At 33.0% G+C, this 27,302-nt stretch overlaps 1 protein-coding gene across 2 annotated transcripts in view; it reads right to left on the bottom strand.

The window, feature by feature from the left end:
- Positions 1-27,302, bottom strand: part of LOC129001217 (uncharacterized) — a 44,346-nt gene that overhangs the window by 6,317 nt on the left and 10,727 nt on the right. The window contains exon 1 of one of the 2 annotated variants that reach the window (XM_054428441.1): positions 20,632-20,674. The exons of the other annotated variant lie outside the window; for it this stretch is intronic. Coding sequence (XP_054284416.1) covers positions 20,632-20,637 — 6 coding nt within the window. The 5' untranslated portion in view covers positions 20,638-20,674. Of the gene's footprint in view, positions 1-20,631; positions 20,675-27,302 lie in introns of those variants that run through there. 2 annotated transcript variants of the gene reach the window in all.

The raw sequence follows: 27,302 nt of genomic DNA, 5'->3' as shown, positions 1-27,302 counted from the left end.
AAAACAACAGAGTTTGGAAATTTACAAGTCGGAACTCTGCTTTTGTTTCAGATACAATGACTATCTGTTTAGTATTGTCTTTCAACAATGTAAATTCGTATTGTTAATAATGGAACGTTAATTACTAGGTGAATCTATTAAATAAGTTGTAGACATTTGTTATAAAGAGAATTCACATCAAACACTTTAAATTATTTTAAAATACGTAAATAAAATAACACAATTTATTTAAAGTTTAATACATAACTTTTTCTTCTAATTGAATATTTAAACCTTTTTCTTTTATTTCATTGAATTAAAAGTTTTAAGTGGCGTAGGTAAATAAATAAACAAGTTTTATATAACTGGACAGACAAAGGATTGCCTTTATGAAACACGCGTGTGTATAAATTCTCTAGCATAAAGGTAATATCGCAGTTGAATAAAAAATTTAATTTACAGTTCGATGTAAATTATTTTTAGGCAAAAAATTGATCCATATTTTACGAGCAGTAGCTTAACTTTTAAGTATGAACCTATAAAGTAATAAGGTGTTTAGTATTATCATTAAGTAAACATCTACTCTAAGAATTTTGGTGTATGGGTCCAAAATGTTACCCAGAATCCGACTGACATGTTTTTCAGATTAACCCTTTGAGGTCATTTACCTTGTCATTCAAGCAGTCAGGAAAATGGCGCCCAGCGACATATACTCGCCATTCAACCAAAAAAATTAACTTTTTTGATTTTTTAATATTTTTTTTTTTTGTTCTTGTAGGTCCAACGTAACGTGACACAACTGTTCAATACGAAAGGGTTTCACTAAATTCTATATTGCATTTTAACTAACTGTATCCTTTCCCTATACGTAATATTTTTGAAATATTTGTAAAAAAAAGGGAAAATATATTTACATATATTAAACTAGCTCTTCTATGTTTTAAATCTCACTATTTTAACAATTACGGTACGAATAAAAAGATTAAAAAACTATATTTATAGTTTCGTACACACTTAAGCTAAATATAGATTCGATAAAATAACCTCACTACTGAGCTGTGTTTGGAAAATTCCATTTCTGGTGCCGGGATTCGTAAAATATTCATTGTTGGGCTCAAAGGGTCCAAACAATTTGGGCTTGCACTTCCGCTTTGTGTCAGAATATAGTATATTACGTTACTAGTCCTGAAAATAAGTGTTTACCGGACGAGTGTGGTCGTTCCCGTGCGAGACGAAGTCGAGTACGGGATTACCATACGAGTCCGGTACACACATTTTGGACGAGTGACGTACGATAGTTTACGCCATACTACTAAATCTGTACAAATCCTTATATATTTCCACCAACTAAAGGACTAAAAATCACTAGTCATTGAGAGGTTATGTTTTTGTTTATAACCACTCATTGCCACCTAAATACTAAATACAGTACAAACAGCTGATTGGTGTCCGGTAAAAGTCATTGCAGCACAGTAGTACGCAATGAAACCCCATTTGAATAAGCTGGCGGCAAACAGCTGTTTTCTGGACTAAATACTTGCGTGGGAAGTTCGTCAAAATATTGTAGTGTGGCGTAAAAATGTTTGAACAAATTTCTAATCATTGTTGAATTTTGATTCGGTAAAACTTAACTGTTTTTTTTTCCATGAGAGCTGAGGTATCGAAGAGTCTAAAAGAACTTGACTGAAAATTTGAAATTGCGCATATCATACAATCTTGGAATCTGAAAAAAATGAAAATTAAGATTCTTAAGTAGTTATTAATTTTTATTGTCACTAATGTTTGAGGATTAAACGTATTTTTATTACATCGAATGAGTACACTTTTTAAAATGTATTTATTTTATACTAGCTTATAAGCATAAATGCTCAGCCTTATCCATGCTATAAATAACATAACATGCTTAATTATGACATAATTAATACACATGACTTAATTAATGATGATAAACATACATAAAATAGAAAATATGTTTTAAAATTCAGTTAAACATGTTTTGAGCCTCGATGGGGTGTATGGTCATGAGTTAGGTAGTCTAAGGTTGTTGTATATCTTATACAAAGTATATTACGTACATTAAAAAATTAGTAATGTAATGATTGTACTGATGAATATTTAGTTGACCTTGAAAGTAATTTAATTTTCAGCTTTAAGTTCTAGATAAGTGTCTTTCTGATTCTTTAACACCTCTTTAACTTAACTTTACATGTACTTGAACCCAAAAAGTAATAACTAGGATGAAGCCTCATATAAGCCCCAAGAGCCCCAAGAGCTGGGTCAATATCATTGTTGGAGAACTGATATCCTACTCAACTCGCGGGAAAATGGCTTTAATTATTGAAAACTTCTATGGCGGGTGACTTAAACAATATTTCCGATTTATTTATGCACTTCCAAAACTATATTTATTGAGATTAAATTACATAGTTGATGAACATGACGCCTTGTATTAACAATCTATTTAAATAATATTTTTAAGTATTTAACTATTACTGAGCAGGGGTGAATTAAATCTCATTAACATTCTCGCAATTTAATAATGTATAATGCCAAGAAATTTTACTTTATAACTAAAGCTCAATTTATTTTCAGATTTGTCGATTGTGTTTAAAAAAAAGTATTAAAACTTAATTTTTGTGACTCTCACACTATCAGGTTTACCTATATTTTTTATTCAATTTACTAATAAACACTAAATTATTGAATTTGCATAGTGCATAGATTGTACCACTGCATCAAGAATAATTTGGCAACGACAAGTTGTGGAATATGATAGGGGAGGTATTATTATAGTAATAATAACAATTTTCTCTCGCAAGAGATACATCTTCTAGATGTTTATTTTTACCTACGAAGGCCAACTTATCATATGTTCTGAATGTTGTAGGCGTTGAATACACACAGATCTAAAGTTACTTTGAATATTAGCGGGATTGGAACCTGAATAATATTTGGAACAGAATCCATATTTGTTTATAAGAAAATTTAAACTGCATAAATAGTTCTGATCTCAATTATTCACTGAGTTGGACAATATAAACAAACAGAGACAGATAATGTTTTGGTCCAACGATAGTGTAACGCTGGATAAATGTGACTTGACAGTTGGCAGTTTCAGGATTATCTTTTATCAAATTTGTATATCTGACCGTCTTTAGTTTGTATTTTTAAATGTTAGATTCACCCTTAATTCCTTTCTCTCAAAAGTTTAAGTTTAAGAAAGTATTATTTATTCAGTGAAAGAAATTGAGTTTAAAAGAAATTGTGGTTTCTGTGGAAAAAAGTTTTTTTTTTGCTGTGATGTGTGTGCGCATGTAGAGCTAGAACCTACGCCAATTCCACTTTCACATTTTACATGTATTTAGGTTTGCTGCACCAGGGGAAAGGGTCTACCGTATACAAATTTGAACCAATAGGGTTTTTGGCCTCTGGGGACATCAAAATGAAAAATTTTAATTAATCGGCCACGAGGCTAGTCTTTCCGTGCCAACTACGGTAATATAGTTATTCTCTGTAGTAACTTAGTGATTTTTTGTGTTTTGCTATTTTCTTAACAGAAACAATCAAACGCAAACTGTTTATGTAAAATGATGATTCAGTGCTAGTTCATAACTGAAAATTAAATATTAAAAACTACTATATTCAAATTTCCCGTTTACTGAATTTACTTTGAATGACAAATAATTTATATTGAATGACACATTTTATTTGAGATCCGAGAAACAATCAGAGAACACACTTTTCCACGGGAATGTAAAAATTTAGTTTAAAGGATTATATAAATAGTGACAAAAAGTTAAACGTGGAAAAATCACTCAGAAAATCAATTGTACGTTCATTTGTACTATATTTATTATGCAATGGTAATGCCATAGGCTTATAAAGAACCATGTTTCTTTATACAATACAGCAATGAGTGTATTGGCAGAATAATGTATAAAATGGTGGATATTGCGTGGTCTTGTATTGTTATAAAGTAATGTGTAGAAATTGTTGACCATAACACTTGACCTAGACTCTGGATAACGTATTACGTCTGGTTTTTGTATTGGCTTCATGTATGGATTAGAATGTTATAATATTAAGCTAGTGGAATAATATAAAGCATAGTTCATATTTTTTTTTTCATTTGTATCGATATTTTGCAATGTTTGTTATACTTTCAATGGATAAAGAATTATTTTGAATGTAAATTACACTATTAAGATTTCGTATGGAAAAATTAAGTTATCTACTTATTTACTTTTGCGTGTTTTAATAATGTACCAGTAGAAAGTATTTCAATAGTTTGCTAAAGATAAGTAAATATTTGTGAACTCATAGTACCCCATCTTACCTATGCATGAACTAGAAAATAATACAATTATAAAAACAGTAAAGAAGTAGATAAGTGTTTTTAATTGTATATTTATAAACTTCAATATTTTCTTGGTGATTTTTACCATAAAGAATCATGAAAAACATGGACAGCAAAGCAAACAGTAATTTCAAGGGGTTCATTTCTGACAACGGTTGGATTAAATAAAATATTCATTAAATGTCCCTTTGAAATATCGCAACTGTGAGCGTATAGAATAAAACGCCAACTCCCTTTACTAGTGAAATATTATTTATGCACATATATAAACACAAATAATGTATAAGAGCGTCGTATTATTTAGTAAATATACAACCTTATTAATGACCTTGAAATTAAGGGAAAAATGCCTATCCTCAAAGATTGTAGGTTTAGGAAAATTCACATAATACATTCATAGAAATAGCTTATTTTGTAAAACTTAACCATCTTATATAATCTAACACATAAAACTGTAGTATTAACATGATCAAACTTTGTCTAAGATAATTGAAATCTGCTTTTATTTTTTCTGTTGTAGGGAATAGGCATACTAATAGTGTATTTCTAAATGGTTGATTAAATTATCATATGAATTACAAATTTATTAAAGGAATTGTATGCTTAGAACACAACAACTGCGAACAAAAGCCATACGTTTATGAGTACATAGGTTTGGTGCAGCAAGGAACATACAAAAGTACAATTAACTTCCAATTCACCAATTAACCAATGAAAATCTAAAATAACAATCATATTCAGTTTAGGTAACTAATTAGATATAACTTATTCAATATTATTGGCAATTGGTTTGTTGATATAATAAGTTAGTTGTTTTAGAGGCTCCCAAGAAGATAAATTTGAAATACTGACTTCTAGAGGTGGAAGTTAACCTTATTTAGTCCTTGAAAGCTCCAACTCAAGTGGGTACCATCACTGGAATATTAATGCAAAAGTTCTGTATTTCATATTTATATTATTTCTATGGTTTGATGGTTCGAATTTATGTTCTGGTGATTAAAACCCAGACATTAATTTCAATGCCTACCATTTTAACATTTTTTTAAATATAATTCACTATTACAGTTCAAAGATTTGAAAAAGTATATTTTTATGTATTATTTTGACTTAAAGTATCTAGAAAGGTAAAAAATGGAGTAGCTATAGTTTTTGATTTTAGTAAAATAAAGGAAATTTAAACACATATCTTCCTTAAAAAATTTAAGTCTTAACGCAGTTAGACATTCAGTGTTCGTAAGCCTCTTTAATAATACTCTTTTACGTAAAATAAAAAAAAAACTTCACAACTTAATTAAACTTCGTACATGTTAAGTCATAAATATTTATAAAATGTATAAATGTAATTGAGCTTATTTTTTTAAAGTAAAGTGCTTGATTAGTAATCCTTATAGGATTATTTTTTTAGAAAACCATTTGAATTATTTAAGCCTCTATTCTTGATCTAGTCACTATTATTATAGGGCCTACGGTGGGTTATTCTAAAAGGTCACATCGGTAGGTACATCCAGGATTTTGGAACCCTTTAAATGCCAGCGGCATCAAATGCCGTACTCATTACTCAAGGACTGTATCATTAACAAACTATCTGTCACTATAATTTCATTTTGCATTTTACTTTTTGTTCAATCGTTCTCAAAGGAAATGTTTATATTACTTCGAATAAACATGGTGTTAAATGTGGATGGTATAAGGAATTTTAAAATAACTTGCTAACTCTAAAAATGAGGTCTCTAAGGAAGTTTTCCACATATTTGAAACTTCTGCTGATAAAAGACATTGGAGTCTCATGAGTATTTGCACTGTGTTTTGCCTTTATAATCGAGTCGCGTTTAAAGGGTAATAAAAGACTAAACTAAAGGGCCTGTGGGACAGGACTTTGTGTAATGTGTTCCGTTTGTTCTACTTATAAAAGTCGGGTTATTTTAACGTTGTACTGTTGTTAAAGTGTATTACGTGACCAGTCCGGTAAAAGGTGTTTTACGGTGCGAGCACAACAGTTACCATGCAAGACGTAGCCGAGTACGAGCTTACCGGGCGAGTAACGTACGATACTTTACAATAAAATAGGCCGTTGCAGTTAGTCCAGCTGACTAAGTGCACGGTAAAAGTACATGAAGATACTTTTCCGTGTTTAGGCACGGTAAATGGCATCTTTCCGACCATTAACTACATTAAATTGAAAGTATGAATACTTCTTATAATTTTAATAATAATCGAAATGGTGACCATACGAATGTAGATATTTTAAGCCAAGTATGAATGGAGATAAGTGGTGCGATCTTGTTGTCTTGTTACTGTCTAAGGCCGAAATGTTCCTTGGACAGAACTATTTATTAACAGCCCATACAGCCAATAGCAACTAAAAGACCTAAATATTATAGTGGAATCCGAACCAAATTTTTGCCTTGTAATTTATGTATTGGTCTAATTATCAGGATAGAACTGCGGTAGTACTCGCTAGTGTGGACATTAATCCACACCAGGAAGTATCGCATCCACAGATCATGTCCATAATTATCCACAATTCGTGATCCCAAGTAGCTGGATAACAGAACGACGCCATGATCCGAGTTTATGAAGCAGTCATACAAAATATGACCATGAAATAAATAACATCAAACCTATGTCGTGCACACATGTTTCTACCCATACGGAATTCGCTAATAAAGAACTGCGGAAGATATTTCTGACCGTTTTACTTTTTACGTTTCCAACAATAAAATCTGACACGACTCAAACACGCAGGCTCCTAACCTTGTCAATAGCTTGTTATTGGAGTTGGTTAGTGTTGTCACGCGAATCCTACATTATTCCACAATACTAAATAGGTTGTGTCTCGCAAAACAAGACATCTCTGGAAATCGATTGAGGTTTTATTTCATGTATTGATTGGTGTCTATCCTGTAACTATATGAGCTGATGGCATGACTTGTATGGTTAAAACGAATCTTTCAACATTAAGTTACACAATAAAACTTGTTTAGCTAAATAAATTTGTCAAACTCGGTTTTGCTTAGTTCTTTTTCAGTTAATTGTCTGGTAAACAAAATGGCGGATAAATGGGTAAATATGCATTTTCTGACATACCTTCACATAAACTTTTTCTTCCTTTTAGTATGCGGATTCATTTCCCAAAGTCCTGAAACGTTTTTTATGGACACCCTGTATAGCTGTGTCTTTGACTCTTGAAATTTTACTGCTCCATAAATATGAATTGTCAAACACATTTACTATCAAAATTTCATTCATGTGTATAATAATTCGGGAACGCGCCAAGGCGCCACCACGTCAACCCGCCACCAAGTCAACCCGCCATCAAAAAGAAGAAGAAGTTTGAGGTGGCGGGTTGACGTGGTGGCTCGTTGTCGGGGTGGCACGTTGACTCTAGCGTGCACGACAACCCGCCACCTCGGAAAAATGTGTGGTGGCGGGTTGTCGTGGTGGCACGTTGTCCTGGTGGTGCTTAGACATGTTCATACACGTCAACCAGCCACCTCTTTAGTGTGGTGGCGGGTTGACGTGGTGGCTGGTTGACGTCTACGTGCGAGGTGGTGGGTTGACGACACCGAACATTGAGCGTACACGACAACCCGCCACCTCATAAAATAGTGATGGCGGGTTGACGTGGTGGCACGTTGTCGCTTACATGCGAGGTGGCGGGTTGACGAGAGTTAACATGGGGCGTACACGACAACCCGCCATCTTTGTTGGCAAAAGCCGCTGTTGTCTGTGTATTATAAAATGCATCACTTTTTGCAGTTTACCTGGACTTGTGTTACACTAGTTTACTGTTAAGTTAACTAGACATTAGTTATTGTGAATTCATTAATTTTCGAATTGTTTTAATCAATTTTTCCTTTTAATCAACGGTTATTGTTTAAAAAAAATTTTGTAAGATAAACTCAATACAAATTAAACGACTTAGGGTCATTCTAGAATTACAATAACAATATTTGTTATGTTTTCGCATATTTTTATTAAAGACAAAAACATGAAACTTTAAAAATTTTGAAAAATAAGTTATTAGTTTCTTAGGATTTTTTTTAGGTGTATACCTGGTATAATACCTATACTTATTTTCTTTTTCAGCATTATGACAATGAATTGCAAAATAAGTTACCTAACAACTTCATCAATTAATTGTAATTCACATGTGTATGGCCTAAACAAAAATTATGAAAATGTATTGTTCGGTTATAATCTATATATCTAATTCCGTAAGCCCAAAATTTTACAATGAAATTGTGAGCGAACGGGAGGCTGTAGAAAGCTGGGAGAGGCCTCATTTTAAAGCTCTGGGCATGAAATTTTGGGGGAAAATATTCATTTTTCTTAATTATGCACCAAAAGGTTGTTACGGAATAAAATAATTCACATTTAAATAGCATGGAAATCTAGGTCATGTCTGCTTTGTTTACTTTAAAACATGTGGTTTAACTTTATTTAAAGCATATGGTGATATGTAACAGTCAAAGGTCTTTGACTATTAATACAACAACTAGACATTCCATCCCCATGTTAAAGTTGTAGCCAGGTTTTTAATAAAATTTGTTAGTTGATGTGAGCCCCCTACAGATTGCGCTGATCTAAATTACTGATGTCTGCCAATTACACGATGGTTTTTACCAAGTCAAACTGATGGAATGACTTATTATGTGCTATAGCAACTGTTGTGACCCAGCAACGATGTCAGTAGCCAATAGTCAATGGTAATATGTACTGTAATATGTATACTACATATTATAAAGCTGAAATAGACTTTTCCTTATTTTAAGGGTCTGGATTATAGTTAATGGAGTATGATTGGTTGTGTTAGGTGTGTCTGAAAAAAGTGTTAACCTAGAAGTAATTGCTGGAGTAGGCAAATGGAACATATTATCATGCCAAAATAAAACTAATATCTACAGATCCTAATATGCCGTTTTATAAGGATTCAATTCCTATTGCGATTAGCTTTCGCTATTCCTATAATTTAAGCGCGAGGCCCGCATACCTTCACAAAAGTCGGCATCTATTTGAAAAAATAACCCATGGACAACTTTATGTTGCTTTAGCCAGGTTAAGCGGCCAGATGATGTTAAAATAGTACTAGAACCAAATAAAGACCAAGGAATCGACCAAGATTAATAGGCCTACTATACAACAAATGTTATTTTCAGAGAGATTTTGTTATAGAATTAGCATTTTACAATTTGGAGGATGACATTATCTATATGTGTTTTATCGAAGTGAATTTGTCTACATTCAAAGAAATATATATATTTAATTAATATTCATGAAGATTATCATTGAAAATGTTCCTTGGTGGTATTATAATTAGAAAGTTCATATTGTAAACACACTGCATGAACAGTCCTTTTGAATTTTTTTTTTTAAACAGAGCAGACATCAAAATGCATTATGCAGGGTATGTAATAAATATTATATTAAACAAACACAAATTTTTAACGATAATTCAAGGTAGGGTAACCCATGAGACTAATAATTTGTACAAAATAATTACTAGAATATAGACCTATAGGGGCTATTGCCCCTACAAGCCACTAGTTTCTCTTAAAGCCGTATTGTGGTGAAAATAATAATACATTCAACCAAAAACATAAAACAAAATATACATCGTTGATACAGAGTACAACAGACTAAAATGTACTTTGTGTGGTCTAGCGCGCACCTGTTTTTCTATTTAGAAGAATTTGATAAAGGATACAGAACTAGACTCGACCGAACCGGTAACTTACTTTGACCTCTTGAGTCAAGGGTATTGCCCAGAGAAGTTCATACCAGACAGATATATTCCAAAAATCTCATTAGGAGATATCTTAAACTAAGATTTCTATTGAATTTATCATGCTCTGCTTGAAATTCCATTTCATGCTTCAGGAAATACCGTACCGTTACTTTGGTATTATTCGGAGGCCACTTGTTTTCTAGAGGGATTTTTTACCTAAGACAAAAAAACACATAATTAGAAAGAACATACTTTAATTAACTTACTGTCCAAATACGAAATTATTGCAATTGCAATTAGTGGTTTTTGAGTTCTGCCTCCCAGAAGGCAAGATTGAGTTGAATGCGTCACCGCCCCTAGCTGCCACACGAACTCCGCCGAGTAGATACTGAGTAAATACTGCGCGCTGTAGCGGTTATGTTAGGTTGGGTTTCCTCGGTTCATTATGAATCTAACAATACAACATGAGTGGCGATACCTGAGATACAGGTGGTGACAGGTGATGCGCGCGCTCCGGCCATTGGTCAACGACCTGACCTTGGCCTACTTGGAGGGGATTTGGCGATGGTATGACTCATCTGGTATCATTCCATCCATAACGAAACTAAGAAAGTTCTACAAACATATTTATGATAACCCAACCTACCATAACCGCCGCAGCACGCTGTATATAAGGGTGGCCTCCGGATAATATCAAAGTAGCATTAATACCGTACTTTTACTCTTGGCACAATGGGTTCTTGGCATTCCACTAATGTACTGTTGAAAATTGTATGAAATAATTTATTCATATTTAAAAGTATCTTTACTAACTAAACTAAATCTGTGTACAACTTGTACACAAATCAAATATAAACAATAACAATAATCACATAATAATGACATCTATCTATACTATTATAAAGAAGAGGTGGTGTTTGTGTGTTTGTATGAGATAAACTATAAGCTACTGAACCGATTGTACTCAAATTGGACAAAAATCAAGCTACCGCTCCGAGGATTACTACCCCCCACCTTCGATATTGAACTAGTATCTGCTCCACGGGCTTTCAAAATTCTGAGGTGAGGGATTTTAAAACTTATTTAATACGCAAGCAGGTTTTTCTGTGACATTTACTCCTCCGAAACTACTAAACCGATTGGCATGTTTTTGGTGTCATTTGGAAAGAGCGTAACGTGAAGTTGTGCAGGAAACTTTCTTTTTAGGGAAATAATTAGAGTGAGGCCCTGGGGCCCTTTACAGGTTCATATTTCTCCATAAAATTCATGGGAAACAGACATTGTTATCTAACTCCAGCTGTTGTCAGAAATTAAAAATGAGAAGAAGAACATATGTTAATTGTAAACATTATGTAATTCACACAACTATGTGGTAGGTTTATTTATGCAATTGATTATTGAAATGAAGAAAAATTCTATAACCATAAGTTATAAAAATTATGTTATTGATATATTTTAATGTAAACAGTAGGGTAATTACAATGTAGGGCATACATTTTTGTAAACATTTGATTGCTATTTGTTTAAAAATTCAATCTACTTAACAAGTATTTGGATTAGGCAGTATGGACTTTTGGTACATCTTCCCGTTGCGAATCACGGACAGAGCAGCTAGTTCCGTTTATTCACTAATTGTAAATAAATTATAACGTAAAGATATAATTGACAGTTGGTAGGAAGACGATTACACTAAACAGGTCGCCAATTTTTTTTTCAGATAACGTATTATCTCGTCACATTATGGTATTTGGTAAGTGACGTTTTAGTACAATTTTAAAGAAACGTGTCCAATATCATTTAAAACAGTGATTTGGATTGTTTTGTCTAAAATCTTTCAAAAAATATAATCCGACGACTAAATAAAATAAATTAATACAAGAAATAGAATAGTTTTATCAACAGCAGAATATTAGTTTGGTTCTCTTTTGTGATTACTACGTGAAATGAAAACAGTATTTAGTTTGGAAATTAAAGGACAATCGCGATCTCGCAACTATACGGGAAAGTGAACTGACCTGAGTGACCCGACACCTCAATAACTGGAATGGCCTGTTGATGTGAAAGAAAAATCTAAGAAATTTCAGATTAAGTCCATTCGCAGAAACGTGAGAGGGGATTAACGGGACACCCTTGTATTCTGCTCCCTAATATTTCCTTTAAAGTGCCCAGTACTGACTGTTATGGGTTTGTTTATATTAAACAATCGGCCAAATACTTTGCACCAGGTGTCCACGTCTACATTTTACAACATGCATTTCGTTCACCTTTCCCAATAATAATCCGTGGTTCGTTCCTGATTTTTTAATAATGAGACATATTGTGCTATTGTTCTAAATACATACGAGAGATATTCAAGAAGGCAAAAAGAAAGAAAAAAAGTTTGAGGTAATAACAAACCTATATTTTAATCAGGAAAGTGTTATAATCATGCCAAATTTCAGCCTAATTCCGATGTGCCCAATGAATTGTTATTGAGTGATTGAACCCCAAACAAACACACAAACATTCATTTGTAATATTAGTATAGTAAAGTAGCACTGTACTTCAACGTATGAATCAGGCCGTAACTTGAAATAAACGCTTAGGCCAGTTACAACATCCAAATGTAATATTATTTCGCCAAACAGCGTTGATCAGTTACTAAACGGAGGCAAATGGTACCAAAAGTCATTATCTTGCGAAAAAAACATTTTTTTTTTCAAACAAAAATCAGGTTAACAAAAATAAAGGACTTTGGCTTTGACTTTTTTCAGGTTATAATCCTAAGTCAAATTTGTATCTAATTGTATAATGAAACTGCTTGATGCAATGGGGTGTTGTACTATTTTTTTAAAGCATCATTTGTTTATGTTTATAATCCATACCCGGTCTCTTCTAGTATTCGTGGTCTAATCACAGAATAACGATAATTTCACCCGAATTACCTTTTGAATTCAAGTGAATACAATTTTCTTTGCGTCTTGCTTTCGCAATCACCATTTTAAAATGGCACAAGACTATCCCTGACTATCGCCGGTTAAAATGTATAAAATGCATGCTTTTCACACGCATGTTGCGTGCGCACGTGGTGGTAGGTGCGCATAAAAACTTATATATATATATATTTATACGCCTAATGAAAAAAAACTTTTATTCACTGGCAATTAAGTAAAATAACTGTTCTATTTTTGTTTTTGGTATACGTTTTTATCAACTCATATTAATACGACTGTGTTTTGTGAAAACTACTCCTCCCTTATTTGTGGTCAAATTTCAACGTTTATAAACTAAAATATCCAGAAATGCTATTTAAGAGTTAGGTACATTAACTTTCTCTAAATTAACTGAATCAAAGTACAATATATTTAATGCTACAGAATATAAATCCAACCGATTTATTTATTGATAAATCCAACCGCGAGGTGGCGGGTTGTCGAGGTGGCACGTTTTCGCCTATGAGCGAGGTGGCGCGTTGACGGCACCGAACACTGAGCGTACACGTCAACCCACCACCTCGTAAAAGAGTGGTGGCGGGTTGACGGGGGGCACGTTGTCGCCTACGTACGAGGTGGCGGGTTGCCGACATCGAACATGGAGCTTCACGACAACCCGCCACCTCTGATAAAAACTGGTGTTGGCGGGTTGTCGTGGTGGCATGTTGTCGTGGTGGCTCATTGACTTGAGTGTGTACGACAACCCGCCACCTCGGAAAATTGTGTGGTGGTGGGTTGTCGTGGTGGCCTGTTGTCGAGGTGGTGGGTTGACCTGCACGTACACGTCAACCCACCACCTCGGTTTTTTTGTGGTGGCGGGTTGACGCCTCTGACCAAAACACCGAGATGGCGGTTTGACGTGGTGGCGCACTGACAGCGACCCAATAATTCACATCATGTGTATGAATTGGTAAACTAAAACAAATTTACTATGGTATTAAGTAACACTACAGATCACTTGTAGAACTGTTAGGGTCATTTGTTTTAGTTTTTCAAACAACTACAAGCTTCTCGTGCTTTGTACATATTCGCTACGACCACAGATAGCAAAAGTTGGTCCTTTGTAGATACATTTTTGCATAATAAACGTTGTATCCTATTTTTATGTACACTCATGCCCCTTTTTAAACTAGTTTCTATGGATAGCTTGATGTATAATTTATCAAAATTACAATTATAACTTAGTTCATAAAACATATTGTAGTTAGTTAAAGTCTAAAGTATTTCCAAAGATAAGTCACTTGGTTAGAAAATATCAAATTACTGTACATAAATTTGAATCAGCTGTTAAAAATTAAGGTGGTTGGTTTGTTTTTGTTGTTGTTGAGAAATTAAACAACAACAAGAAATATTAAAGACATTCTTTAAGTTGCTATGTAGACCAATCAATATTCACCTTCTAAACTCATAATATACATAAATTTACATCTAACCTTATCCTAACAGTCTTATTTCATCTTATCAATAAAATTGAATTGTTTGTAAGTTTGACCCAAGTCAATCTCGTGACCTGGCCGACTGCATGGGTAGAGCAGCAGTACATTTAGTATGTCTTAAAATGTTCGTTTTATACAATGTTTCTTTTATTTTTTTTACATGTGTAATCGTTCAAAAAACCTATCTTTTGCAGAGTCATGTATTTTTCCATTATATTTAGAGGGCCTTTAATTGTAAGTTATACAATTGACTGACAGTATGCAATTAAATAATTAAGGCAAGAAATTTGCAATTGAGATAAACCACAGTCTCATATTAATATCCCCAATAGTTACTGATTGCTTTCACAAATTCAGATCTGATTGTGAAGCAATAATAATGAGCTCATTATCATAAACCAAAGCTTGTCTTGAATCTTAACGACAGGAATTCGTTTTCCGAGAATTAATATTTCTCCTTGTCAGTATTCAAGTGTTAATTTGAATTGTTTTTCAAGCTGTCTGGGGCAAATTTGCTTGTTTATTATTTTAGGAACCACAATGACTAAACTGTTTTGACCTTTACAAATTAACTTCCTAAACAAAGTATTTTTATTTTCTTTGTTATCATACAGATGTAAAAATGTCTTGAATATTTGTTTGTTTATATAATTTTATTTTATAATCCAATCTAAACTGCCACTGACAGTAATGTGATCTGGTAGAGGGTTTTTTATTTATGTACGAATGGAATATTCAAATATATAAAATTTTCCATCTACATGTGTTTTAGCAAATTTCCCATATAGGGAAAAAGCTATTACCGTAGGTCTACCTTACGGGTTTTCGTACAGTTAAATATTAGTTTGTTTCATATTTAATTATTATTCTCAGAAAATGTAAGCCCTTGAAAATTATATGAACACCTTTACTCCCTCTGGTTTGACCACAATACTAAAATCGATGTATGTACTTTATACGAATAATTACTGATAACACAGCCTTTACTGCAAATAAGGTCCACCCTCTTACAACATAGGGTAGTCAATTAAAGGGTGGCAGGACTAGAATCGATGAAGCCTTGGTGTTCTTCCGGTGCTGATAAGCAAAATTACTGATAACGGCCACTCTTGCAAATGGGGGCGAACCTTCTCAGAACTAACGGTGGGTAACAACAATTCACCTTATATTTTGATAAGGGCTTGCGAATCATTGATAAATGTTTGAAACTAAATTAATCGTCTAAGGCAATCAACACAACCTTTAGCCCTGCTGGATTGGTTTTGGTATCAAATTGTTCTTGGAGACACGTTTACATTCATGCAAACGATGACAAATACAACGGATTTCCCATCAGACTGGAGATGGCACGTATTTTGTTCCGGAACAACAAGGTCATTCTTTCGCAGTCCTTGGAGGCTAGCGGCCATCTTAGATTAATTTAAACAACTGCTGAAGTGTTATTTATCTTCAAAAATAGTTTTTTTAATATCAAAGAGACTGAACAAGTAACTGAAAAATCTAAGGCACTACGAGATTCGAAATTGTCTTTGTTATTGATAATGAATAAGCACGTCAAGGTCCTAAGGACTCCTTAAGTTCAAATATGACTTATAGCAGGTGTGCACTATTTCCCCTATGTTATCATTAGTCTCCTTATAATTACATAAAGGTACGAGTAAAATTATATCCAGATTATCAATGTGAATAAATTAACGTATGAAATATTGTATGATACTGCAGGACTGTCGGAGTGTTTTGTATAAAACTGGAATGAATACACATAATACATGTCGTTTGCAACACCTCAATGATATGACATGTTATAAATTCGACGTAAAATACATTTATCTCATTCTTGAAACAATGCGGGAAAGTTTGACAAATTATCCAGCACTTGAAATAATTCATCTTTCACTTTCCCAAAAGTATAAATGTGTTGTGAATTTTTTTTTTTCAAAACATATTGCAGATTAAACATAAAGTTTTCGAATTTGTACCTTGACTAATCTATTGAAGATTGGTTTATATGACACGGTAATTTAACATTTGTTTAAGGCATAAAAATTTATAGCGAGGTAAATAGTTATGAGCAAATATTACTGGTATATTTAGTTCATTTTTATTGCGTACCCTATTCTTCTGATATTGTTATTCAAAAGTGAATGCGCTCAAATATTATAGAAAGTAAAATTTCTAAAATATCACTTAAAAAAGTCTTACAAATGGAACTTTTTAGTATAATATACAATAGTATAACACTTTAATACATTTAGGTAAATATTTGGTTAAGTGGGCGACTCTTATAGAAGAAATAAGTATATTTTGGTTTTAAACATATTTTGCATACTATATCAAGGTCAAACCTTTTCTTCACTTAATAAAATTCCATAAACCCTTTTCAATTAAGTAAAATTTAGTAAAATATGTCAGAATATTGAGAAATATTTTAATTCAAGCGTGATATTGTAATAATGGTAAATAAATTGTATGAAAAATAAAATGTATAACCATTAACCAATCCATAAATTGATTCCCATAAATTTATGAATTTTAAATATAGTACATTTTATAAAGTATAAGAGAAGGAGAAGGAGAGCATCCTAATCTTCGTTCATTGAAATGTAATAGTAAACTTTTCTTTAACTGGAATCACTGGTGCGTTTACCTTCTAACTCCAACTTAACAATGTGTGATTTTCCCAATGTTGTAACGTCTCTGTTATCCTTATGACTCCTATTTCAAACTCATTCGAGATAGTCTAAATAATCGAATTTTAAAATAGTGACTGTTATAATTATTACATGTTAGACCATATGAACCATAAACGGTCAATGATTAGATACATTTAAAATATTCTTTATTTAGTACCCTAAAAAACAGAAATTTAACTGATTTCTGGGAAACAGGGGAGTACCACTTTTAAACGAAACATTTGGAAGCACACAATCGAAGATTAAGAAAACCAAATCGTTTTGATAAGATTTTATTTCCTAACCCAGTTCTAACACAATACAGCTCTCAATGGAACATTAAAGCAGTCAACAACGCCAAACATTTCTGTAATATTAAGTTCTCTGAAATTACTACAGGCTAATCAATAGTTTGATAGTTGTCAAGCTACAAGTCATTGCAGAGTCGCTATAGGGTAGAGTAGGGAGTGTAGGTCAATACACCAGTTGTACAGTAGTTTCTACATTAGCATAGAGTAACACATAGCACTCAAGACAGACACCGGCTTATTTACTGACCTTACCCTAGGCTATTTAGCTTACTCCATACACCATTCCTCCAATCCAGTTGATATTGACTGTTAAAACATTTTTTAAATAATAATGTTGGTGTTATCTTTATTATTGTACTAGCTGAGTACCCGTCCTTCGTACGGGGTTGGTATACAATGCTTACTCGTGCTTTGCATTTGCAATGAGAGAGGACAAGTTTTGAGAAAATTTGGTTTATTATAATCTACGGTATACTATAGTATATAGAACATCTACCATAGCCATAATGTTCTACCACTTCACATAAACAAATTGTTTAAAACAATAGAAAGAAGTAAATTTCTCACACTCAGGTTTTTGTTGCTGCTTGGTTCAAATTAGCTGTTGTCATAAAATGTATAAAGAACTAATGGTGCTGCACCCTGTTGGTAAACCGTATAACCTTTTAATGCTATTGAATATCATAGAAAAAAATTGTCTAGTTGAAACAGCTGGCAAAACTATTCAATTTTTTTTAAATATGAATACTCATAAGGTTAACATGGGAAACTCTAGAACCGCTGGGGCGGAGCCCGAAAGGATTTTTGAGGTAAGAATATGTCTATATGTTAATCGGGAATGTGAGCTATCATCATACCAAATTTCAACACAATCCGACCAGTAGTTAATGCGTGATTGAACTTCAAACAAACAAACAAACAAATAAACAAACAAACACACAAACTTTCACATTTATAATATTAGTATGATTTTGTTCTAAATGTAAATACTATTTAAGTTTACACATTTTGACCATTTCTAAGGATGTATATATTTTCCCCAGGAAATTCTGTATGCAATAGTATTCATGCTGGATCTCCTTTGGAAATCTGTTACCTCACCTGAATTATGGGTATACTGATTAATAGTTTAATGAAAATAAGTAGTGTTAAATTTTTGTTCGTACCGTATGTGATTACTTTGTTATTTGTGTATGTTTTACTTTAACTTTTAGTTGCATAACTGTGTTGGATTAATATGAAGGGTTTAATGTAATCATATTTTTATAAACATTCTTAAGATATTTATAGTATAAAAAATATGGTTAGGGGGTTTCCTTAAACCATAACAATAAGACGTACAAAGTAAAATATTTCTCAATATCACTGATGGTAAACAGATTTTGACGAATTTCTTAAGTGGATGGTATAGTTATAAGATGACTTTCAATGCGTTAAAATATTGTGTACAAGTCACAACGACAAAGTAACGAGCACTACAGTATTAAAAAAACACAAATAATGTTTTAGTAGGTTTTTTATAACAAGTATTTAGCTCGACGTCAATGAGATGGTGTAATTGATTTAATTATTTCATATGTAACACTTGTTTTTATTAACTAAATTTGGTTGAAAAAAAGTAATTACTACACCAAATAATGATTTGCAGACAATTTCGATAAAAATCAAAATCATAATCAGTAATTTTACTTAAATTAAAATTATCTAACAAAACCCATTTAAAACTTGGTTATATTTTATTTATATAAGATATTAACTGAAAGTCTAATAAGCTTTTATCACAAAAGTATTTTAAAATCAAAAGACAATTTTGTATGTAGTTCATGTTTACCTGAGATAATGCATAAAAAGCAATATCACTTCATTAAATTCCCTAAACATCTAGTTTCCCTGTTAAAACTTGGTAATTCTGAAAAACAATTTAATGTTCACCGACAACTTAAAATATTTTATCGGTTAAGTTTTCCTCCTGGTTCCAAATAATGTATCGTTAAACATGTTTCAAAACAACAAAAAATGTTACAAGCTGGTATTTTCTGGTATAAAGGGTTTTAATTTTGTTCCAATGAAAAAACAAAAAAACAAATTAAACTAGAAATTAAATTCCAACCCTTTTTCTCAAAAAAGAATTAGCAAATGTTACTGTTATATTTATATTATCTATAATGTACAACCTGTGTTCCCCACTCAAACTTTTGTGACAATTTTATGCAATTTCATCCAAATCAATGTTCATAACCCATTATTTAAATAAACACATTAAATAAGCCAATGGATCATTTCCTCAAAATATTTTGAACCAATCGCATATAACATATCATAATTAGCATACGGAAATAATTATATAGCCTAGTATTTTTGTTTCTACTTGAAGAATATCTAATAACTTTTTGTAAGTGAATAGTCCAAAACACGGGGTTGCTAGTGTCTAAAATGTACCATATAAAAAACACGTCAATAATGGATAGCTAAATGAAAAATTACATCTAAATCTGGAAAAGCTACTTCTTAAAATACTAAATATTTTAATTTAGAAAAACGCTATCAACAATCTCTACATGGTCAACAAAAAAAGAATAAGCAAAGGTTATTACCAATGATTTTTTACTTGCAATCCTCGCTCGAAACAGGGTAATAATTAATTTAAAATAAAATTATAATTGAACAAGGAATAAATCCTTATCATGAAACTATTTCATTTATATGACAACATTGTTAATTTTTAGCCATCACAAATATTAAAAAAATATTTTTCATAATTCAATAAACTATTTTCAATTAACAGCCAAATAATTAAAAACTGATGAAAATTGTAAATATTATTCCTAATTACGTAAGCAAACAAAAAATCTAGTACAGTCACACACAAAAATAATTTACAAAGGTTAGTGTTATTGATTAAATAGTGCAATAAATTGTACAAAACCTATTCTCCACTCAAACCTGGGTAACAATGTTATTTGCGTTGCAAAATTGCAAGTAAAAAACATCTTCTTCGCCACAGTATTAAAATAAATACGTACGCTCAATAATTTTTAATCAATTATTCCACACAACATATCTACAATCACAACAAATAATTATTTAATTTTTTCCTACAAAAACGATGACTAAAAAAATACAACATAATCTAACACAAAAAGAATTAGCAAAGGTTAGTATTATTGATTAATTACCTGCATTATAAAGTGTTGGGCCGCCGTACATGCCCCCCGTGTACGTAACCTAGCGCACCGACCAACATACTGAGGGGGTCTGGTGGCGCGCGCAACTGGGGGTCAAGGCGCGTGCATCGACCAACAGGTGTGCGTGCGTGCGTCTGTGCGTGTGTGTGCTACTGCCATAACCTCCCTTATGACCTGACCGTCACCCTTGGGTTACGCTTTCTATTTATAGTTCACCTTCACCTGGGGCGAAATACTATTATTATGGCGGATTTTGTTGTATCGGGTTTTTAACGACGAGTAGGCTGTACAACTTGGTGCTAGAATATGGATGTAAATAATAATTGTAATATTTATGAATACAGAGTCCACGAAGAGGTTTGGTTTATAGTTGAGACTATAGATATTATGAAATGAGGTTAAAAATATTTTGCGGATGTAAACAATGTAATCATTTGTTTCGTTGCCATTGTGATTAATCCAATATGTACTCTAGTTGGTGAGGCGGTAGCGCCACAGACATTGGGCTCAAGACAGCAATGTCGTGGGTTCGGATCGGGCGCACGTGAAAAGAGCCCAAAAACTCAGGCAGACGCTTGAAAAGCGCCCGACCCTCCAATGTCCCTCCCAGGACGGTGCGGAAAGAGCCCGGGCTCAATAACACAGTTAAAATACATGAACTTATTTACATTATTAAAATATAGATTATTAAAATATATTTACATTACTAAAATATATAGTCTGTTTACCTAACCTTACCTAACCTAACCTAATCTAACCTAATCTTACCTAACCTAACCTAACACAACCCTATTTTAGAACACGAGTCAGCGTCCTCCTCCTCAGGTACCTGTGGAGACATGGGCTCTTTCCATGTTTAAGATTAGTGAACCTTTTTGGGGATTAAAATTTCGGGCTCTTTTCATGTGCTCCATTCGGATCCTGTCCCTGTCACTACTTTTTATTAGTACAGTTCCCCCCTTGGGCTGACAACGAACTGCACTCACGGTCAAAGGAATTTACAAGGGTTGGAAGGGTAGCCCGCCTAAGCCATATGGAACTCACGGTCAAAAATCGGTCTTTCACGGCTGAACGCTTCGCTAGCCCCTTAGTCATCTGTTTATTTCGTCCTCTGTCTTACTTTATCCAATACTTTATTTAATACACATTTAGTGTCTGTCCCAATAAATACAACAATAAATAACCTAACCTAACCTGACCTGACCTAACCTAACCTAACCTAACCTAACCTAACCTAACCTTTACAAAAGAAGCTTCGTTATAATAAGAATATAGCCTATCATGTTATCGTAAATACTATGCTAGAATTTTTTGTGCACATATATATGTGTATTTTTTACAATGTCAGTAGTAAGTTTATTTTTTGACTTTTAGATTAATTTAATCAAAACTTTTCAATATATTTCAACTAATTTAATAAGTTTTAATCAATTCAATCATGGTGTTGCACAATGTGATATAGGCTAATTAAAAACTGACCGTGAGTGCAGTTCCGGTACCCCCAGAAAGGCTCAAAGTGACCGTGAGTGCAGTTTCGTAGTTGGATTAGGACCAGGGACTGACCGTGAGTGCAGTTCCAGCCCAACCCCCCCCCCCTTGTACTGTACCGGCTCACTCCTTGCTTTTCTGGATTAGTTCCACGCAAAGGCCTCTAGCCGCCCATGTGGACGGGCACATGTAAGGCCAAAAAGGCCGCCAACCTATATAGGTTACCTATATTTATTGTACTGTATATACAATAAATAAATATATATATATATTGGCTGTCTTTCAGCCCACTTTCAACTAATTTCATCGATCGACCATTATGCAATGGAAAAGACAGTCAGACGCCTATATTTTTACAATTAAATTGATTGATTGTTAAATATTAGATAGTTTAAGTTTAAAGGATTGCTATGTATGTGCGTTCCTAAAATAAAATATAATTGTTTTGGTTTACTAATCAAGCGTTTCGGCACTTTTAATCCGTTCTTCAATTAGTTGCTAAGGATTAGGTGAGTAATTTTGAAATTTCAAACTTTTGAAGTGATTGATAAAAGTGTGTTTTAACAAAAATCTGTAATGCCATTGGACAGTTCTCATAATATAGTATTATACTGCGTATAAACAAGAGATTGTATAAAAAAAGGTTTCGCATGTACATCAAATATTTAAACAAAAACCCTATTACGTAAAATTATTGAAGCTAATAATTGTACTATTTAACAAACGTCCATTGTACTTATGTGTTTAATTATATGTGGTTTAAGGCTATTTAAAATAGAGAAAATCATGTTTTGTTCTTTCTCTTAATGGTATGTTAGTTTTGCATATCTTCTAGCCATAAAATATTATCTAAAACTTAAACTATCATTGATTTATAGATCTTATAGATCGAATAAAACGAATTATGATTTTACTTTAATAAGTCTTTTTTTTAGTTTTTTCTATTTAGTCTTGGTTAGGTCCAGACCTAACTTAAGCAAAAAAATCAATAAAAGTAAAAAAATATCTAGAGCGCTCTAATGCCTCACTTGTTGATTCAAAGCTTGCATTCCCAGCCTTCTAGATCCAAAAGGTTAATATATTCTAGGGAAATCCCCGTCTGTCGCTGAAGGCTTCAACATCTCCATTTTAGCTTATCCGCAAGCTTTGCCCCAAAGGAATAGTAATGCTCTTTGTTTCGACTCAACTTGATTTAAAGTGATTTGAAAATATATTGTCTTTTATACAAATTACTGTGTAGTGTTCGTCTTTAAAAAAGCAGAGCTCCTTGACGATCAGCTGTAATAATTTTGTAAAGGTGCAACTCCTGAAAATACCAAGAAGAGGTTTTTACTAAAACAAAGAAAATGCATCATTTTTTTAAAGATTTTTTACCCCATAACCCATTTAGAGCCCCACTATCTTGGGCCATTGAACTGTATATTTAATTTTCTCGACGGAACCAATATTAATGCTTTTTACAGATAACACATGATTGTTGGTGATAAATATTTGAAATTATATCCGCCTGGTAACCTTTTAACTGTCTACGATTGTGGAATTTTTCAAATGAGGTGGAATCGGAGGTAAGCAAACACTTTTGGGGAAAGCGTTTCAAACACGTATTTTTTGTCGGTGTGCCGTGAATCTAATCCGTCCCTCTCGAAGTAAGGTCTAAGACGCTACCCTACGACCAAACCCACAAACTGAAAACAATTACAGTAAGTGCTGTAAATGTATTACCTAAAATGTCGACTTTTTAATACGCATATTTAAGCAGAACTTTTACAATATCGTAGCATAATCAATTTTTGAACTGTCAATCTTTATTGCACTAACAGTGAAGATTCTTAACGTGATACTTGTGGTGTACATGTGGTCTGCAGGTTAGCTGCGGTGGCGGTTTTATCAATATTTTATAAACCATATTCCACTAGTAGTAGTGAATTAACGGAAAAGGTCCCAAAATTGTATTCATATATTCAAAACATTTTACAAAGCTATAATATCTATATACAGGGTGGCTGAAAAGTAACTTGCACCCCCCTTAGCTTTTCAACCATTTGAGATATTTGAAATCTGTTTGCGGCAACCTTCTTAGATATGAGGGGCTACAATAATTATGGTCAATTTTGAAAATTTTGCCCTTAGGGGTAGCGGGGGTAGGGGGTAGCTCAAACTTTTCAAAGACAAGTATAGTCGAGTTTGGTATCATTTTACAGGTCTTGACGAAACATAAACATTGACAAAAAGAAAACCAAAATCGGCTCACTAATAACAAAATGTCACCCTAAAACGTTTCTAATCCAAATAACCATGAGGGTGGCAAAACAATTAACTTTCACCCTCTTTAACCTTTTGACTATTTGAGATATTTGAAATCTGTTTGCGGCAACTTGTTTGGATATAAAGGGCTACAATAATTATGGTCAGTTTTGAAAATTTTGCCCTTAGGGGTAGCGGGGGTATGGGGTAGCTCAAAATTTTCAAATAGCAAATATAGTCGAGTTTGGTATCATTTTGTAGGTCTTGACGAAACATAACAATTAACATAAATAAAATAGAAATCGGAGCATTAATAACAAAATGGCAGTTCAAAATTACTTTAAATAACCATTGTCTCAATCATTTTTAGCTGCCATTTTGTTATTAATGCTCCGATTTCCATTTTCTTTATGTTAATTGTTATGTTTCGTCAAGACCTACAAAATGATACCAAACTCGACTATACTTGCCATTTGAAAATTTTGAACTACCAGACCCCCGCTACACCTAAGGGCAAAATTTTCAAAATTGACCATAATTATTGTAGCCCTTAATATCCAAACAGGTTGCCGCAAACCGATTTCAAATATCTAAAATAGTTAAAAAGTTAAAGAGGGTGCAAGTTAATTTTTTTGCCACCCTCATGATTATTTGGATTTGAAACGTTTTAGGGCGACATTTTATTATTAGTGGGCCGATTTTGGTTTTCTTTATGTCATGTTTCGTCAAGACCTGTAAAATGATACCAAACTCGGCTATACTTGTCATTTGAAAATTTTGAGCTACCCCCTAACCCCGCTACCCCTAAGGGCAAAATTTTCAAAATTAACCATAATTATTGTAGCCCCTCATATCTAAGAAGGTTGCTGCAAACCGATTTCAAATATCTCAAATGGTTGAAAAGTTAAGGGGGGGTGCAAGTTACTTTTCAGTCTCCCTGTATATATTTAGTAAAATGTATATCACAGATATGTTACATAAAAAATTTTTACTACCAAACTAACTGTGGTATTGTTCCATAAAACAACGATTCCCAGAAATTGGAAGCAATTGAAGACTACTCGTTGGATCTGTGGCGCACTGGGGCAGATTTGATTGGAATCGTGCATTGTATAATTGAAGGGGTAATAGACACCCTTTCCCCTTTTGCTCTAACGCTAACGCCCCCCCCCCCCCCAGAGCGATTCTGTACCTCTCTTCTTGTTCAGCTATTCCAAACTGCTGGAATATCTCCGCTTTTAAATTATTTATCCTATTTACTTTACCAGGTCTAGTATAGGGGCTACGTATGTTCAAGTAATTTCGGATTTTACAGATTTGGAAACTAACTTCATTGATTTATTTAAGGATTTTAGAGGGTAAAAGAGGTGCAGCTTGTATTTATGTGGAAGAATTGAGAGTAAAACTTGGAAACATCTATTTGCTATCCTGCTGATCATCAAAGGATTTTATCCATGTGATGGTTCCTAACTGGTGGATTTGAATCTACTGACCTCTAATTCGACCAGAGGATGACATTCACTTAGCTAAGAAACTACAGCAACTCTGTATGGGAAACACCTTTCTTCGCTAAGTGATAAGAAAAATGAATTGTTAGTCTATAAAAGTACAATTTACGAAAATCTCTTTCTATTTCACTAAAACAATGATAACACACCTCAAACAGATTTTAAATTGCTAATGGTTTGTGGATATAAACTATAATATGTTGTGGATGACATAGCGGCTGTAAAACATTAAAGATTATTGTTTAGTTTTGTTAAAATAGATATTATAACAGACTCTGAATCGTATACTGAGAGACAAATTAAACCATAAAACAAATTAAACTCTCTAATCTCTTTGTTGAAGATTTTGCTGATACGTAACCTGCCTTAAAATGTACATAAAACCTTTTTGTCTTTCCCGTTACTGTATTTTTATTTACTATTCAAGGCAGTTATTTGTTAAGCTATTTCAAATTTTTAATAAGCATTGCCATCTTCATCGTAACTAAGGTAAAATCAAGAACTTATGCAGTATGGGCTTTAAAGGAAGAAGAATACGTTACAACTTTATATATTGTTTTCAGTACATATGCTATTCAGAAGGGGAAATATCGTGTTCTTGTAAGCCCATTACAAACAGAAAGAAGGAAGAGTAAATATTTCATAAGACATCTTTGTCTGAAATGTCATTTTGTTCAAAACCATCAGTGTATTGTTTTGATAGGAATTAATCGGCCATATATTTTCAACGTCGCCCTAAGAAAATGTTACTAGATTTATTTAGAATAGTAAATAGCAAAGTCTTATAAACAAATACATTAACTGTGATAAAAACCTTTATATAAAAACAATTTATCATCACCTTTTGAAAATGATAATATATAATAAACCGTTGATAAGGAGTACTTAGATAAAAGCTTGATGAGATACAATAATACTTTTGCAAAGCATAATAAAGAAAACGAGGTTTTCCAGGCTATGATTTTGTTGAATTTTCTGAAGACTTCTGATAAACTCAAAGGAAACACAAATCGTCTGTAGGGAGTTATATTCTGTTACACACTCTGTGTGGATTATTTTCTGTCCTACTTCGAAGTAGAAACACATAATATTCAGCTATCGACCAGACTGCATAGCTTGAGCCAAGCCAAATATCACCTCGGTGATTAGAACACCTGAAAACGACCTTAGCTTGACGTTTTAATTAAACATGTCTTTACATTTATTAGATATTACTAATATCTACGAGAATTCAGCACGACATGTGTGAATACTATTGTAATTAATTCAAGCAAAACCCATTAGCTTGATTTTAGAAGCATAACTTAAAAATTATCTGGTCTCCAAATCAAATTTAAAAACTTATGCTGTATCATTTTTGTCATTTCAATGACGGGCCTAAGATCACCAAAGGTTGAATCTATGTACCCCTACTACTGAGTG

Source organism: Macrosteles quadrilineatus, unplaced genomic scaffold (assembly GCF_028750875.1).
Source record: "Macrosteles quadrilineatus isolate MER2022 unplaced genomic scaffold, UCM_ALF_1.0 Scaffold_8__2_contigs__length_117827958, whole genome shotgun sequence".
Taxonomy (NCBI): domain Eukaryota; kingdom Metazoa; phylum Arthropoda; class Insecta; order Hemiptera; family Cicadellidae; genus Macrosteles; species Macrosteles quadrilineatus.
The sequence above is the reverse complement of the archived record's forward strand: the minus strand, read 5'-3'. Positions and strand labels throughout refer to the sequence as shown.